Source organism: Panthera tigris, chromosome C2 (genome assembly GCF_018350195.1).
Source record: "Panthera tigris isolate Pti1 chromosome C2, P.tigris_Pti1_mat1.1, whole genome shotgun sequence".
Taxonomy (NCBI): Eukaryota; Metazoa; Chordata; class Mammalia; order Carnivora; family Felidae; genus Panthera; species Panthera tigris.
Window position 1 is genome coordinate 121750966 of NC_056668.1, and position 17846 is coordinate 121768811.

General features: G+C 46.6%; 1 protein-coding gene across 2 annotated transcripts in view; it reads right to left on the reverse strand.

Moving 5' to 3' along the window:
- Positions 1–17846, reverse strand: part of CLSTN2 (calsyntenin 2) — a 398662-nt gene that overhangs the window by 23074 nt on the left and 357742 nt on the right. For both annotated transcript variants that reach the window (XM_042998727.1, XM_042998728.1), the window contains one exon: positions 1818–1984. In XM_042998727.1, coding sequence (XP_042854661.1) covers positions 1818–1984 — 167 coding nt within the window. The remainder of the gene's footprint in view (positions 1–1817; positions 1985–17846) is intronic.

The following is a 17846-nucleotide window of genomic DNA, read 5'->3' on the forward strand; positions in this document are numbered from 1 at the left end:
GTCGCCGACAGAAGAAAACATGTGTACACGTGAATATAGTTTACGGGGCCCCATGACGTGGTCTGTGCGCAGCTCTCTGACCACACTTTCTACCTCTCCTCCTGCAATTTGGGCACTGTTCCACTGGCCTTCTTGGAGTTCCAGTGCACAATGCAGGGCTCCCCAGCCCTCTGCCATCGCTCGTGCTCTCAGATGTGCCTAGAGTTACTACCCAGCTCCCCTCCCCTGCTTTTCTCCTGTTCTATGCCTACCCATCCTCAAACATTCTGCTCAGACCTCACCTCCTCCAGGAAGCCTTCCCTAACTGCTGCTCCCCAGGATCTGGAATTCTGGAGCAGGCTACCTGGACTTCTATTCTGGCTCTGCTCCTTACTAATTCTAGGATCTTAGACAAGTTTCCTTTCTCTTGCAGTCCTCAATTCCTCATGTGCAAAATAGGAATATCCACACAAACTTTGCCATAGGGTTGTTCTGGGCTTCAATGAGTTAATACCTGTAAAGCATTGAGAACCATGCCTGGCACTTGGGGAGCCTCAGTGCTCATAATCATCACGGCGGTTACCACACTGGATTATAAACGTCCTCTTAGGCCACTGACTTCCCAAAAGACAAAAGGCCGGCAGTGTTCAGTTTCGCATCTCCTCACCCAGCCCTGAACCCATACGTGGGTGTCTGTGGCACGTTTGCTGAAGTGACTGCAGCCTACAGAAAAGCATGGTGTGTTCAGATCACCAGACCCTCCAGGGCTCCCCACATCCGAGCCCCACAGGCCCCACTGGCAGTGGACATAAAGGCACTGTCTGCTGGAGGGGTGACTCCCGGTCCAGGATAGGTAGGCCCAGGGCAGGAGGCAGGTGAGGATCCTAGGGCTGTACCAGGTGCAAGATGGGGGTGGGGGGGCACACCATCCTTGGGAAATGGCCCGTAAAGGAAGCCTCCACAGTCTGGCAGGGGCGATGGCTTGTGGGGCTGTCCTGTGCTCCAGGAGGTAGAGGGTGGGCTGCCTGCTCTCACCGCAGACCCCTAACAGGGGTGTGTTAGGATCGAACAGGGGCTATGATGATGTTCACCCAGCTCTTTGCTCAGGTTCCCAGAGGCTCCCTGCTGGCCGGAGCTCCTAAGGTCCAGGTGAGGCCAGAACTACCCCTGCCTGTCCGGGGTGGGGACGGCGAGGGGCGCTCACTGAGGACAGTCAGCCATGTCTTGCCTCTCAGGAAGCGCTGTTCTCAGAATGCAGCTTTGATTCTTTTGGATCACACGAAATGTTTTTATTTTGCATAATCTGCTCACACTCCCTTTGCCAGAGATTGCTCGAAGCCCAATCTGTGCTTCAATTTCACAACATGAGACCCGGCGACCTCTGTATCTGCTTTCTAATTCCAGCCCACCCCAGGCTGACCTTCCTTCCTAATTTATATTTCACATGGCCAAACTTTTTATTCTATTTTTAAATATTTTTGAAATACATTCCTGCATGCTGCTTCTGAGCCTTTGGCAAATAAAACAAAAACCAATCAACCAACCCAGGAACAGCTGAAATACAACAATTCCCTTCTGGTAGGCATTGGACATGTGCCTGCTTTTGTGTAGTGAACTGATTATACAGGAGGCCTTCGTCTAGGAATTTCAGGACACGGCAGAAGCCCATCATGGAAGTCACGGTCGCTAATCTCCCCACCGTGTCAGCACCTTTGCCCCCAGACCATCTCTGTGCAACTCCACACTGAGGACTCCATTTCCCGGAGTCCACTGGCACTGGGCAGCCACTGCCCCATAAATCAATGTCTTATTGGCGGGGATGCCGGCTCCTTCCTTACCTTTATTCCTTGGCCGAGACTTTCCAGGGAATTAATATCCAGCCCTTCCTTGCAGGCCTGCAGGCAGGAAATGACCTTCTGACTCTCCATTTTGCCAGGGCGGATGGTGAGACTGGCCAGGCTGCCGTGGAAGAATTGAGCAAACCGCGGTTTGGTGACTTCTCCTCCTAGAAGTGAAAGAAGCACGGTCATTTGCCCTGTGGAGATGAAACACCACTTCAAGGCCACCACCATCTGGCCAGGGGACCAAAGACACAGTGACTGTGTCCCCTCAACCTGAGCTTTTCCTTCGGAGCGGTGAGCTCAGCGGCCGCACTGCCATCGAGAGGATATCATCTGCCGCCAATACCTTGGCACTCCCCAGCTGCACCTGATTTAGAAATCCTGGAATTCCTGAATTTTAAGCAGCTGCCTTCAGAGTCATGAACTGCTTTAGAAGACAGAAAGGGCCTAGAGAGTAAAGGTAGGAGGGAGAAGGAAGCGGCCACTGATGCCAGGCCTGCCGTGTGTCTGGCTGTCTGCTAGGGACTTCATCTGAACAAGCCTGCAAAGATGGAACCCTCGTTTCCCACTGACACCTGAAGAAACCCGAGACTCAGCAAGGTTGAGGGACTTGCCCCAGGACACACAGCTGAACGCTGGAGCTGGTACCCTAGTCCCAGTCTGTCTGACCCCAAAGCTGACCTTTGCTTCCATATATGCTACAAAGAGGCTGGCAGGCAGTCAGGGAATCCTAGAGCCCTACATCCACGGCCTCTGGCTCTCTTGCAATAAATTGGTTTTGTACCCACTTAACTTCAAGCTCTTTGGCATGGAAGGACTTCCTTGATTCTATTCTACCTCTGACTTTCTTCTCATTGCCTGCATCTCGTTCTCCACTGTTGTCTCTATCGGCTGGGCCAAGTCCTGAGGTCAGGCCTGCTCTTCAGCACGTGAGACTGTTTAATGCTGCTGGTCTCAAGTCCTCTCCTCTCATTTTCTCCAGGTCTCTAAAAGCTCCCCTGAGGTCTATTGGAATCCTCACCTCCTCCAGGAGGCCTCCCCCACAGCCTTCCCGGGGCCCAGGCCTATTCCATCTCTGAGCAGCCCACACGGAGAGCCCAGCCTTGATCTTGCTCTCCTGTTTGTTCAGCGGGGTGGCAGGATGTATAAGAAACGCGGATGTGGGTCGAAGTCCAGCCTTGCTAATTCCCGGAGAAGGTTTTGCAAATTCTCAGCCTCTGCTTGCTTATAGGGGACAATTCTTGGTTTTGCCTCCTGGCTCTCCCACCGTCTCTCAGAAGTCTCCTGCAATGTGTCCCCAGGGAAGTGTGTTCCAGTGAGACACCGGCACCGAGGGCGAATTTCTGACAAGTTCTACTAGACTAGAAAGCTACAGTGACTTCTCTGCCCTCAAGCTACTCTGAGCCAGCAGAGCCTGGACCTTAGCTGGAGAGTGGGGGGAGGGGCTCTCCCCTGGTCACCCCACCTCAGCCCTGGGGTAGTAGAGACTTCTAATACCTCCCTTCCTTTGTTCTTCAGAATTCTACTTCTCAGGGGCTAATCCTTCATTATTCCAATTCTCTGTTAGTTAATAATTCTTTATATTTACCTGTTGAAACTATGGTGTAGTTTTTCTCTCCTGATTGAGTCCACACTCAACACCCTCTACATTTGCACACATACTTTGCTCCTGCTTGTTCCTCTTCCCCCTAAGGCACCACCTCCAAACTGCTTACATTAGGCAAATCCCATCTCCTGTCCCCTGCTGCACACAAAACCTTTCATGAGCCACCCTGCCTACCACGCTCTGTGTCCTGAGCCCCCTGCTCACTGTGTCCTCTCCTTGCCCTGCGCCTTGGAGCGCTGACTTCATTTTCACATCCCCTCGCAACCCAGTGTTGCTAATGGTTTACACGTGTGCGTTTTATGTCCTCAATAGCCTATTACTGTGCTTCTCAACCTTGGCTGAGCATTTTAATCATCTGGGGATCTTTAAAAAGTCAACCTGATTCTGGTGCTGGGTCCTGCCCTGAGAGATTGTGACTTAATTGGCGTGGCGAGTTTCAGAAGGTCCTCAGGTGTGTTAAACGAGAAGTCAAGGTTAGGAATCACTGGCTAGAAGCTTCGTAGGTTGGGCCTCCTGCAGGCCCCTGTGTGATCTCTCTCGTTTCTGCCACCCGCCGGCTTACCCTTGCAGCCCTTTGCACGATGCTAGAATGTGTTTGTTTAAGTCTCTCTCCTGGATGGCAGGGGGCACTCATGCATTATTCATTTTAATGAAGATGATACTGAGCAGGTATTAGGGGCCGAGGGCTGCACCAGGCACTTTGCATAAGTTGACTCATTTATTCCTCTCAACAACACAGGGCCTCTGTGTCATCCCAGCATCCTGCACCCTGCCTGGCACCCAGCAGACATTTCAAAACTGTTTCCTGAACTAAAAGAGACGGTGAGTTAATGCCAGCAGAGTACCGGGCATTGTGGTGTCTCTCCAACATCCATCTCACCTCTGCTTTCTTGTCACAGTGCCCAGAGGTTTGGCCGAGTGGACTTGAATTCCAGGGATGGATTCTATTTAGTCACGGCGAATCAGGTTTTCCTGTTTCCCTTGCTCTAGTGACTGACTCAGGTGTCGACTTGGGACCCAGTACCACGACGAAGCCAATCGGTGCCTGCGTCCACTAAATCACAGAGGCTGGCCCAGGAATAATCATGAGACCAAATTAGGCCAATGAGTTGAGAGGAGAAATTAACCAGCAGCCTTTGGGAAAAGAGCTTTCATTTTCTCTCCAGAAAGTTTCTTGAACCTACTCTTGCTCTCTTCCCTGGAGATGATTACGTGAGGATGGAAGGCTAAGAGCTGCTCCAGCCATCTTGTAGGCCGACGAGGGATGACCAAGGTGACGCATGAAGGAGAGAAGGGCCAGGAGGATCCTAGCAGAGTGCTGAGTGGACCTCCTCACTGCTCTACCACAGGGCATCCTCAGCTGTGGGAGCCAATCATCCGTCTTTATGGCTTAAGCCCTTTGACTCACACTGTTGTTACCTGCCGCCAAAAGTGTCTTCACTTTGGAAATGAAACTAGAAGGTTCTATTGAAGTACTCAGTCCATGGGGAACTCCAAAGAGATTTGGCTTTGAGGAATGCCCTGACATGGCAATGACTTGGGAGTATGGGGGAACCCTCCTGAAGCCTTCTGATCTTAGTTACCAAAGCACCCATGGGTAGGGTCCTCCGTGCCATTAGCGTATTCCTATTCTAGCAAAATGGGCACTTCTGTGGACCTGCAGGAAGAAGGGTGTGTCTTGGGTACAAGTCGCAGAGTTGCCACTCTCCGGAGCATTCACGTGGTCATCTCTTCCCCACTTTGTCCACCCCACTGTCCCCTTAGAGCAGCAGATACAGCAACTATCATTTACTGGATATGAACTATGTTTCCAACACTGTGTGAAGTCCTCCACATACATCATCTTACTGAATCTTCACTAAACACTTGGATACGAGGTACTTATTCTATCGTTACAGTGGAGCAAACTCAGATTGAGAGAGAAGTTAGTGGCCCGAGGCCACACCAGTAGTGAAGTATGTGCCCCTCCAGTGTGAGCACATTCACCCCTGCATGGGGCCAGCTGGGGCATCCTGTTGTACCAGTGGCCCCATCCAGAGTGAGGTTGAGAAAGAGCCCTCTGTCATTCAGTCCCCTGAAGTGCTCACTCTGCAGCTCCAAGTTTATTTATTTTTTTTAATTTTTTTTTACATTTATTCATTTTTGAGAGACAGAGAAAGTCAGAGCACAAGCGGGGGGAGGGGGCGGGGAGGAGCAGAGAGAGAGGGAGACACAGAATGAGAAGCAGGCTTCAGGCTCTGAGCTGTCAGCACAGAACCCGACGCGGGGCTTGAACTCATGAGCTGTGAGATCATGATCTGAGCCGAAGTCGGACGCCTAACCGACTGAGCCACTCAGGCGCCCCTGCAGCTCCATGTTTAAAGACCAAACTTTGTGACTCTCTTGGATTCCTAGACATTTTCCAACGCACCATTTTCTCTCAGCAAAACATTCATATTCTGTATTTTTCACTCAAGAATCCCACATCTGTGGTGCACTGTATTTATTAGTGATGGAGCTCCAGGAAATCAATTCAATTAGCACTTTGCAATAGGAGGCCAGCATAAAATTTGAAATATATTTGCACTCAGGGGTGGTTGTGATTCAGGATTTAAAAAATAATAGATACATTGAAAATCTCTTTTTAATATCTGGGGTGTCTTCGTAAACCATGGCTCCTCTGTTAACATTTAGACACAAACATGCTCATGAATTATTTGAAGGAAAAAAAAACATAACCTGATTTCTTACGCAAAGAACTTTCTCTAAATGTTTGCGAATGTGATTTTGGATTCTTGAGGCTAGATCTGCACACATTTTTAAAGTGTTTGCTGAATGTCTAGCCCTCTGTTATATTCAGTTAATTATAAGATATAGACCATGCTCTCTAGGAACTTACATTAGTTGGGAGAATAAAGTGTAGACAATGGGAAGATAAAAATGTGAGAGTAAATTGCTAGAATAGATGTTCTAAGGCAGTGCATGATTAATTTCCAAACAAATGACAGAGATGATGTGTCCAACAGATCATAGGGGAAAGAATAATAGCCATTGTTTATTAGGCCCTTAAAATATGGCAAGTGCTTTCATGTTCTATTTTATTTAATCCTTAAGTGGCAGGATAGTACGTTTGAGATCTTAATCTGTCTATTCTTTTGATTTTTTCCTGAGTATTTCTCCCACCTTACCCTCCATTTAGACACATATCTGGCTTCTGCTCATTGCCACAGGGAGGGTTGTGACAAGGAGAAGAGCAGATCGGGCTTAAAGCTGAACTTCTTCCTCGGTTTTGTTTCCAGCAGCCTAAGTCCTTAGGAGGATGGAGAAGATCTGGGTATGGATCAACATTTGGGGGAAAATAGAGGAAGAAAATCTGGCTTCCCCCAGAGGAGAAAATGTTGCCCTTGACTGGGGAGGGAGGCTGGCAGGGAGGCAGCAGAGGGGGATAAGGCACAGGGGTGCTGAGTGAGGCACCTAAAGCCCGCCACCTGGGCTGAGCTGGGGCTGGGGAGCATGACGCTGGAGGGAATGCCCGCCTGTCGCATCTGGACAGACAGGCAGATGGACCACAGATGGTCTTACAGAGAGAGCATGAGAAGCAGCGAAGATATTTTTGTGCCCTCAAGGAAGGCAAGGAAATGCTGAGAGAGCTGCCAGGCCAGAAGGCCCGTCAGTGACAGGACCAAAGAGGCGAGCACCATTTCAGCGGACACCTGCTTGGGGAGAGGGCTGGGGGCCCCCTCAATGCCCTAGCCCCACATCAGTACTCCCCAAGTCAATCAGCCCCAAGGAAGTGGAAACATTTCTAATTTGCCAAGGTTAAATCTCCCTCACTCAGATAGAATAGGGGTTTGAAATGAAACTAAGATGGATGTAGAAAAAATAATTTTTCTTTGTGAATTCTGATTCTTACCTGCTAAACATATAACTCTTTTTACAGATGATGTTGCACATTTAGATAACTTGCCCAAACCACACAGCCAGGAATTAGTGAAGCCTAGATTCAAACTCAGGTCTTGCTTGCTTATAAGGCTTTGACCTGCATGCCATACAATAGATGTGGCTGGGAGGGCTCAAAGAGGACTCCTTGGAGGATGTAGTAATTGGGCTGCTTCATAAAGATGGGGACAGGCTGGGACCGACACAATGCCGGGAGAGACTGTCCAAATAATTGGGTTCTGTGGACACTGGGTTCAGCAACAACTCCCAATGATTTGTGTCAGGTTTTCTGGGAAATGCAGTTGTCTTGAGAAATAGTAGTATTTGGCAAACGTGATTTAATGTAGCTTGTATTCTGAGCCAGAGTTTGCGTTGGGGATGAACTCCCCCTCAGCTTTCTTTCAACTGAGAGGTGGGACCTACCCACCTCAATAGCTTTTCAATCAGTAACATCCACTTCCCTCCAAGTAGAAGATCCGTGTTGTGTGAATGTGCTGTCTCCTCCCTTTGCGAGGTGTGTGCAGGACGCTGCTGGTGCTTCCTTTCCCGCCGTCATTCCCACAGCTGTTTAGTCTGAGAAACACACGGTGGAGTGGGTGCGACATTCCCTCTTGCTTGACTCGAATGCTGCTCTATGTGTGGCTTGTTGATGGGGACGCCCCTCAATGAACACAATTTCACGGATGGTTAGGTATCAATTTTGAGCTATGCAAATGTCGAGACCGTCTGAAATCTCGCTTTCCCTCATTTCCTCATGTCAGTGATGGAGACACCCATGGAACGCAAAGACTAGGTGAAGTGTGTAATAGACCCCCACAAGCTGTAGCTTCACAACTGTCCACACAACCCAGGGGCTGCAGGGGACTTGTGGAGATGGATGACCTGTGGTCGTGGCCGGCCACGGCCATTCTCAGCATGTTTCTCACCCTTTTTTGTTTCTATGTATCCCCCTCCAGCCGTCCCAGCAGACATTTAATATGTGGCATGTTCTAAGAGAGCAAAACATATGACTATAGATGAGCCCAAAGTCAGCTCTGTCGGGTTGGGGACCTGAATTCATGGAGTGGATTATTATTATCCTATATTATCCAGGATACCCCATTCCTTCTCCAGATGAAGAACTAAGGAATATAGAGGCAAGACACTTTTCCAAGACCCAGAGCAGCAGTGAGGGTCTGGAATTTTCTTCCTATGGCTCCAAACTCAACCCTCCCTACAGTGAACCACAATGCCTTGAGGGGCCTGTAGTTACTTTTAGGCCTCAGCTTGGACATTGTCCAATGTGTGGGGAAAATGCCCTGGGGGTTTGTACAAGTGATTTGACTCCAGGTTTCAGAATTGTCTGGTCTTCTGTACTTGGGTATGAAGCTCCATCTGGCTTTTTACATGTCCCTAGAAGCAGAGGTGGTGTAGCAGTGCAATTAAGGATAAGAGTTCTGGTGGCAGAGGCCCAGGTGCAAATCCAGGCTCTGTGTGACCCCTAGTGAGGTACTTCTGTCTGTTTCTTCATCTGCAAAATGGGGATCCCATTCTCACCCAGGCAATAGGGTTGCAAAAGGGGAAGACATGCATTTAGCTCGGCACAGGGTAGGTACTCAAAAATGGCAGCTAGTGGTAGAGGGACAGCATGAACCAAGGAACTCCAAGATCAGATTACATCACGTGAGTTTTCACTTTTTCTTCAGTGGCCTCTTTCCTTCCTTCTGGTGTATCTCTTAGAAAAACTAAAACAATACTGTTTTTGCTCCAAGCCCTTGTCAAATTTTATTTTTTTAAATTTTTTATTTTTTAAAATTTGCATCCAAATTAGTTAGCATATAGTGCAGCAATGACTTCAGGAGTAGATTCCTTAGTGCCCCTTACCCATTTAGCCCATCCCCCCTCCCACCACCCCTCTGGTAAACCTCAGTTTGTCCTCCATATTTATGAGTCTCTTCTGTTTTGTCCCCCTCCCTGTTTTTATATTATTTTTGTTTCCTTTCCCTTATGTTCATCTGTTTCGTCTTTTAAAGTCCTCACATGAGGGCGCCTGGGTGGCTCAGTCGGTTAAGCGGCCGACTTCGGCTCAGGTCCATGATCTCGCGGTCCGTGAGTTCGAGCCCCGCGTCAGGCTCTGTGCTGACAGCTCAGAGCCTGGAGCCTGTTTCAGATTCTGTGTCTCCCTCTCTCTGACCCTCCCCCGTTCATGCTCTGTCTCTCTCTGTCTCAAAAATAAATAAATGTTAAAATAAATAAATAAATAAATAAAGTCCTCACATGAGTGAAGTCATATGATTTTTGTCTTTCTCTGACTAATTTCACTTAGCATAATACCCTCCAGGTCCATCCACATAGTTGCAAATGGCAAGACTTCATTCTTTTTGATTGCCGAGTGACACTCCATTGTGTATATATACCACATTTTCTTAATCCATTCATCCATTGATGGACATTTGGGCTCTTTCCATACTTTGGCTATTGTTGATAGTGCTGCTATAAACATGGGGGTGCATGTGTCCTTTTGAAACAGCACATCTGTATCCTGTGGATAAATGCCTAGTAATGCAATTGCTGGGTCATAGGGTAGTTCTATTTTTAGTTTTTTGAGGAACCTCCATACTGTTTTCCAGAGTGGCTTCACCAGCTTGCATTCCCACCAACAATGCAAAAGAGATCCTCTTTCTCTGCATCCTCGTCAACATCTGTTGTTGCCTGACTTGTTAATGTTAGCCATTCTGACAGGTGTAAAGTGGTATCTCAGTATGGTTTTGATTTGTATTTCTCTGATGATGAGTGATGTTGAACATTTTTTCATGTGTTGGTTGGACATCTGGATGTCTTCCTTGCATAAGTGTCTATTCATGTCTTTCACCCATTTCTTCACTGGATTGTTTGTTTTTTGGGTGTAGAGTTTGATAAGTTCTTTATAGATTTTGGATACTAACCCTTTATCTGATATGTCATTTGCAAATATCTTTTCCCATTCTATTGGTTGCCTTTTAGTTTTGGTGATTGTTTCCTTTGCTGTGCAGAAGCTTTTTATTTTGATGAGGTCCCAGTAGTTCATTTTTACTTTTGTTTCCCTTGCCTCCGGAGACGTGTTGAGTAAGAAATTGCTGCGGGCAAGATGAAAGAGGTTTTTGCCTGCTTTCTCCTGGAGGATTTTGATGGCTTCCTGTCTTATATTGAGAGGTCTTTCATCCACTTTGAGTTTATTTTTGTGTATGGTGTAAGAAAGTGGTCCAGGTTCATTCTTCTGCATGTCGCTGCCCGGTTTTCCCAGCACCACTTGCTGAAGAGACTGTCTTTATTCCATTGGATATTGTCTCCTGCTTTGTCAAAGATTAGTTGGCCATACGTTTGTGGGTCCATTTCTGGGTTCTCTATTCTGTTCCATTGATCTGAGTGTCTGTTCTTGTACCAGTACCATACTGTCTTGATGATTACAGCTTTGTAGTATAGCTTGAAGTCTGGGATTGTGATGCCTCCTGCTTTGGTTTTCTTCTTCAAGATTTCTTTGGCTATTCTGGGTCTTTTCTGGTTCCATACAAATTTTAGGATTATTTGTTCTAGCTCTGTGAAGAATGCTGGTGTTACTTTGATAGGGATTGCATTGAATATGTAGATTGCTTGGGTAGTATCGACAGTTTAATGACATTTGTTTTTCCTATCCAGGAGCATGGAATCTTTTTCCATTTTTTTGTGTCTTCTTCAATTTCTTTCATAAGCTTTCTATAGTTTTCAGTGTATAGATTTTTCACCTTTTTGGTTAGATTTATTCCTAGGTATTTTATGGTTTTTTGTGCAACTGCAAATGGGATCAATTCTTTGATTTCTCTTTCTGTTGCTTCATTGTTGGTGTCTAGGAATGCAACTGATTTCTGTGTATTGATTTTATATCCTGCAACTTTGCTGAATTCATGAATCAATTCTAGCAGTTTTCTGCTATGGTGGAATCTTTTGGGTTTTCAAATTTTCTTATTAATATAATCTTTGGAAAGGGGAGCCTGGGTGGCTCAGTTGGTTAAATGTCTGACTTCAGCTTAGTCATAATCTCATGGTTCATGAATGTGAGCCCCAAATCGGGCCCTGGAGCCTGCTTCGGATTCTGTGTCTCCCTCTCTCTCTGCCTCTCCTCCACTTGGGCTCTGTCTCTCTGTCTCTCTGTCCCTCTCTCTGTCTCTGTCTCTCTCAAAAATAAACTTAAAAAATATAATCTTTGGAATAAGATACAAAGTTAGAATTACAACCCAGTTATACTGTGTTTCCAGACATGAATTTTAAAGCTGATTTCATCTATTAAACTAAGATGCCCTGGCATCAAATTAACTCCATTGCCTAGAACAATCTTCTTTTGATTTGTTGATACAGATAATACTAAGGAACACCTTGTTAGTCATCCCTGTGTGTCAGACCACGAACCACATAGCTTTGTCAAAACAGCTTCAAAATTGGGATGTGGGGGGGCGCCTGGGTGGCGCAGTCGGTTAAGCGTCCGACTTCAGCCAGGTCACGATCCCACGGTCCATGAGTTCGAGCCCCGCGTCAGGCTCTGGGCTAATGGCTCGGAGCCTGGAGCCTGTTTCCGATTCTGTGTCTCCCTCTCTCTCTGCCCCTCCCCCGTTCATGCTCTGTCTCTCTCTGTCCCAAAAATAAATAAACGTTGAAAAAAAAAATTAAAAAAAAAAAAATTGGGATGTGGGGTGCCTGGGTGACCCAGTTGGGTAAGCATCCGACTGTTGATTTCAGCTCAGGTCATGATCTCACAGCTTGTGAGTTCAAGCCCCATGTTGGGCTCTGTGCTGACAGTGCAGAGCCTGCTTAGGATTCTCTGTCTCTCCCTTTCTCTCTGCCCCTCTCCCACTCACACACACACTCTCTCTCTCTCTCTCTCAAAATAAATAAATAAACTTTAAAAGAACAAATGGGATGTAATTCAACAAACATTAGCTATTGACCTACTAGTGGAGGGGGAAAGGTGAGGAGAGGAGAATCTGTGAGAGCAGACAGTCCTTGCCTTCTGTAAACTCATGGCCTGGTAGGGATGGAGACCTGCATCTCCAATGAAATATTTCCCAAAGAGTGCTCCAAGAACGCTATTTCACAAAGAGTGAGTTCCATAGTGAAATGAGATTGAGAAACATGGGTTAAGTAATATCAAACAGAATGCTTCATTGGTGGGCTTTTGAGAGCTTTTAATATGCTAACAAGCATTGTGACTCTCCAACGTGGTCCTATGGGGATAATTTATGCAGTTTCCCAAACCTGACCATGGCCTCCTTGTGGAAGGGGCAGCCTATGGAACTGGAGCTTCATGAAGCCCTCCTTGGGAAATGCCCACCTGAATGTAAGGCAGACTATGTTAGCACGTGCCTCTTGCTTCCAGCAGCAGAGACCCTGGGGATGCGGAATAATTTCAACACAGACTTTATTAAGAGAATTTGTACTAAATTAGACCAATCTTATTAAGTGAAGGCATGTACTCCAAGTCCCTGCACTAATTTTAGTGTCTGGCGACAAGTTGACCCGGAAACGTGTACCAGATCTCAGGACCACATGTGGCCCCAACTCGCCTCTGAAGATCACATACTATTGATTATTGCCACTCTCAGAGTTATTTCTGCCTTTTAATCTCACTTTTGACCATTCCTGTTCTTTGCCTTGACTCCTCCCAAAAGCCACAATGGGAGTTCTGTATCTGTCCTTTAACAAGAGGTTCTAATTTTTAGCACCATCACTTTCTGTATCTCCTGTGGCTTTATTTGTTAAGTAGGGGGTAGGACTCAGCAAGAGCTCTCCTCATCTGAGACCAGGATAAAGTCACAGTCAGGGGCAGGCAAAGCTGAACACTCTAGGAAGGCCAAGATCCAGAGCACTGGAGGAGAGTCCCCAGCAGAGGTAGGGATGAGGTGGTTGCTGGGGACGAGCAACAAGTAGGCAAGTCTGTGATGAGATCCACCAAGAGTAGATGAGGACCAATGAGGGAGCAGGTTGGTGGCTTCTTGAGGATGTGCCTAGAATTGTGCTTCTGAAACATGGTTAGCTCCTTTGTTGAAAGAATCCTTGCCCAGATGCCTTAGAAAATAGGTGACACAGAGCTGCTTTGGTTGTAGTATTGGGGGAGGGTTGACCCGGACTTTCACCTGCTGAGGCATCTCCCTGAAACCCTGGGGGCTCCCTAAGACCCTGGACTGATGCAATCAGCAGCCTTCCTGACTCGCTCCCAGGGACAGCTGGGTTCCAGTCCCTGTGTGGGTGGCCCCAGTTTAGAGGTCCAGGGCCGAAGCAGGTGTGAGTATACAATTTTTATTATACACCAGTAGAACCGGAATTTTTTGCTGTTAGAAATGGATGAGTAGGAAATCTAAGGAAGAGGGCAAATTAATTAGTCTTTTAAATGATCTTCTCCCAAGGTGTGACCCAGAGAGACACAAGGAACCTGGAATTTGCCTAAAGGCAGCAGTTTCTGAGTTGGCATAGACTGAAGTCAACCCCAGGAGGGTCTGATTGCATCCTGAGAACACTGTGACTCTTAGCACAAAGGTGAAGTCAAGGTGGTGTGCATCAGCCACACAGGGGAAGAGGATTCTTGTGATGCAAGGTCCGTCCTCACCGCAAAAGCTTTTCTCTACAATTAAGATATGCTTTGCGCTCGAGCCTGCACTGGCAATATTTCTTAAGTGTACATGAAGTCTCTCTCTCTCTTTTTTTTAATTACTGGAAAAAATACCAATGTAAATGAAGTTCCACTGATTACTTTGGCTTTCAAATTCACTAACAGGACACAGTAGGCTAATGGGGGCTGCCAAGCACTACCCAGCAACAGTGCTGGAGCCAGTTCCCGGGAGCATCCAACAAGCAGCTGCTATCAAATTATTTTCTATTCCCATTGTTAAACCCCAATTGGAAATTTCACAAATGGGAACTAGTTTCCTTGCCAACCTCAGAGGCACCTAAAAAGTCTCCCCACAATAGCAGGCCCAGAGGCAATTAGAGGCTCATCCAGCAGGCTTATAATATGTATGTAAGTGGACTTCAGAAAGTATAGAAACATGTCAAAATAAGGGCTGCATCATAGGCTGTCAATTTCACAGCACCATGTCCTATTGAAAGGTCTTTTGACATGTTCTTCTAAGACAAAGCATGGCTCCAAGGAGGATGTACGTATTCAGGAGAATCCAGCCTCCTTATCAAGGCAGTATGGCGTTTCAACTCCTCTTCCCAGCCTCTTCTGTACTCTTTCTGGTCCGTGTACCTTCCAGTGACAGGGCATCCTCAGCATGTCTACGTGAAGCTTCCCTGCTATGGCATATGCTTTTGCCTTCCCTGTCTTGCTAGTGAACTCTTACCGGTCCTATAAAGCCCAAGTTTAAAGACTTTTAAGGATTTTATCCTATGCTAAAAATTTACCAATGGGTTGTCTTTCCTCTCAGGGAAGATACCCAAATGTCCATGGCCCGAAAGACCACACGATCGGGTTCCTGCCTGTGCCACAAGGGCCATGTTCTAATACTTGTCTTCTGACTGGCTAGTGTCCAGCCTCATTGACCCTTCTGACCTATAGATGGACCTGGGGGAGCAGGGTCTGTGTGTGAGGGTTCATCCTGGGGGAGGGGAATAGAGTCGGTGCATGCAAGGAGTCATGGGGAGGCTGGAATCACAGAAGCCAGAGCATACCAAAAGGTCTTGTAGACCGTCTGCCATATTGGGCTTAGGTGCAAGGAGCAAGAAGGGATGGAGGAGGAGACCAGATGTTTTCAAATGTATACATTTATTCAACTGAAACATGCCAAGCACGCTCCATGTTCCTATCATCTAACCCTTAGAATGACAAGGGAGGTGTTAGCCTAGTTTTATAGAATAGAGAAGAGTTGCTCAGGGAAGTCGAAGTTTCTGCTGGGTCCGCACAGCTAGTAAGTGGCAGGGTTGGGATCTGACTCACACTCAAACTTTTCTGACTCCCAAGGCTAAACCCTTTCCCCTTGTTCTGTGCAGGGTCACTTAAGGGAGTATACAGCAGGGGATTAGCAATTGCAAAGCAGGGTTGCTGTGGCTTTTTGATTGCAGAGTTGTCAGATGTGTCCGAAGGTAAAAGGTTGACAGAGTTTGTATCAATACACATCGGCTCCCGCATTTTCCCAGATACATAACCACATCAACAAAAGGATCAACTAGCAATGGGGGAGCAAGCCACAGTAAGAAGAAACCAGGCTTTGAAGACCTGGGGTCAGGCAGGTTTGGCTGGGTAACCTAGAGTCAGCTACTTCACCTCTCAGAGCCTCAGTTTCTTTATCTATAAGTTGCTTTATCTAATAGCGCTTTTATCACGGGACTGTAAACACCAGGTTTGTGAAGGACCTCCTTGCAATACTGGCTCTTAAAGTTTCATCCAGGAAATGACATCAGGCACTTCCACTCACATTTAATTGGCCAAGGCAAGTCACATGACCACACCTTATTCCAACAAAGATAGTCCTAGCATCCCTGTCTGGGAAGAGGGCAGAAATACTCAGTGGTGAACACCCTAGTTGGCACTTTGTCCCACATTCCTTTAAAATAAACATATACTTTGGTTTAATGTTTGAAAAGCATTTTTGAGAAATAGTTTTTAAATCAGCTGAAATCAGGTAAAGTATTAGTGCTGTTACTTATACAATGACAATGCCGTCTTTGGACATGGCCTAGGTGGATACTGAGAAGGAAACATCTCCCAGAAAGTGGAGTCAGGGACCACAAAGAGCACTCTCCATCCTAGGGTAGGGCCCTTAAAGCATCTGCCCAGAGGGATTTCAGAATTGCTACCAACCAGACTGCTGTGTTTCTCTAATTCTTCCTCTTATTTAGTGGAAATGGTTTTTTTTTTTGGTTATTCTGACTGATTCCACTGTTGCATTGTGTGTGTGTGTGTGTGTGTGTGTGTGTGAGTGTGAGTGTGTGTAGGGGTGATGGTTGTGGTGGCAGCACATACTTCTCCCTATTAGTGTAGAAGCCTCCAGATCAAGCAGAGCTATATCTGGTCCTGAGATAGAGCCTCCTATGCAACTCAGCCTGATGAAGGGACAGATCACCAGGAATCACTCAGAGAATCTGGATGTTGAGCTTGGAGCCAGTAACAGGTCAAACTTTTGGGTTGCCTCATTAGGGAAGGGTAGTTCTATGTTTTATGTGGGAAGGACAGTCAAATAGCTGTAGAGTAGTAAGTGGACAGACCATGGTGTTCATCAGTGTTGTTCATAAAATATTTTCAGTTTTTCTTCCAGACACATTATAGATTTTACTTTCCTGCCTTGTTGGGGTTAGGTGTGGACATAGGAATTGCTTTGGCCAATAAAATGTGATTAGAAATGACTGGTGTCACTCATAGGTGAAAGCTGTAAGGGCTCATGCACCATTCGTCATGCTTTCTTTTTCCTGTTTCTCAGTACGAAGCAATGCAGCTGCTCTCTCTGCTTGGGTCTCAGACTGAGGAGAAATCAGAGAAAAGCCCCCCACTGATCTGAAGCAAGTATAAAGTGAGAATTATTTCAAGCACCTGAGAATTGGGACTTGATTGTCACTGCAGCACAACTTAGCCTATTGTAACTGATTCAAAGAGGTCATCCTAGTTCTTTATAAAATCGCATTTTATTTTGGTGGGACTATTTCCCCACCCAATGGGCATGCAGCTGGGCAGCAGTGGTTACAATTGCCCTTCAGAGGTGGGGGCAGGTTTCCCTTGCAGGCTGGTGTGATAGGGAGCCCGATGTGTTCTCTGAAGTCCTCTAGAGGAAGAGTCATGGTGAGGTTCATAGTGAGGACATTACTGGGGCCCCTTTAACTTGTGGGTAGCATCCAGGCTATGTCCCAAAATATCCACAGGCTGGCTGTGGTGTCCAACTGGGACACTGAACCATATGAGGGCCATCACTTGGGCATAGCTGTGTTCAGTGACTAGTCATTCCTGTGTAATCTCTGAATCAGGGGCTTGTTGTACTCATTAGTTTCATGGACTCTTGCCAGTTGACCCAGTTTCCCTTTTCTGAATTCCTGGGAAATTTTGCAACAATGATGAAGCTCTTACCAAGTTCTATTGAAATGTTCAGTGAACTTTTTAGTATCATATGACATATATCAGATGTTAAATTGGTGACCTCAACTTAAAAATATATTCTCGGGGCTCCTGGGTGGCTCAGTTGGTTAAGTGTCTGACTTCAGCTCAGGTCATGATCTCCCAGTCTGTGGGTTCGAGCCCCGCATCAGGCTCTGTGCTGCACCTTGGAGGAGCCTGGAGCCTGCTGCAGATTCTGTGTCTCCCTCCCTCTCTTCCCTTCCCCCACTCATGCTCTGTCTCTCAAAAATGAATAAAGGTTTAAAAAATATATATGTATATATGTGTGTGTGTGTGTGTGTGTGTGTGTGTGTGTGTGTGTATTTATTTATTTATTTATTTATTTATTTATTTATATTCTCTTCCCAGGGTGCCTAGATGGCTCAGTTGGTTGAGCATCTGATTTTGGCTCATGTCATAATTATCTATCTATCTA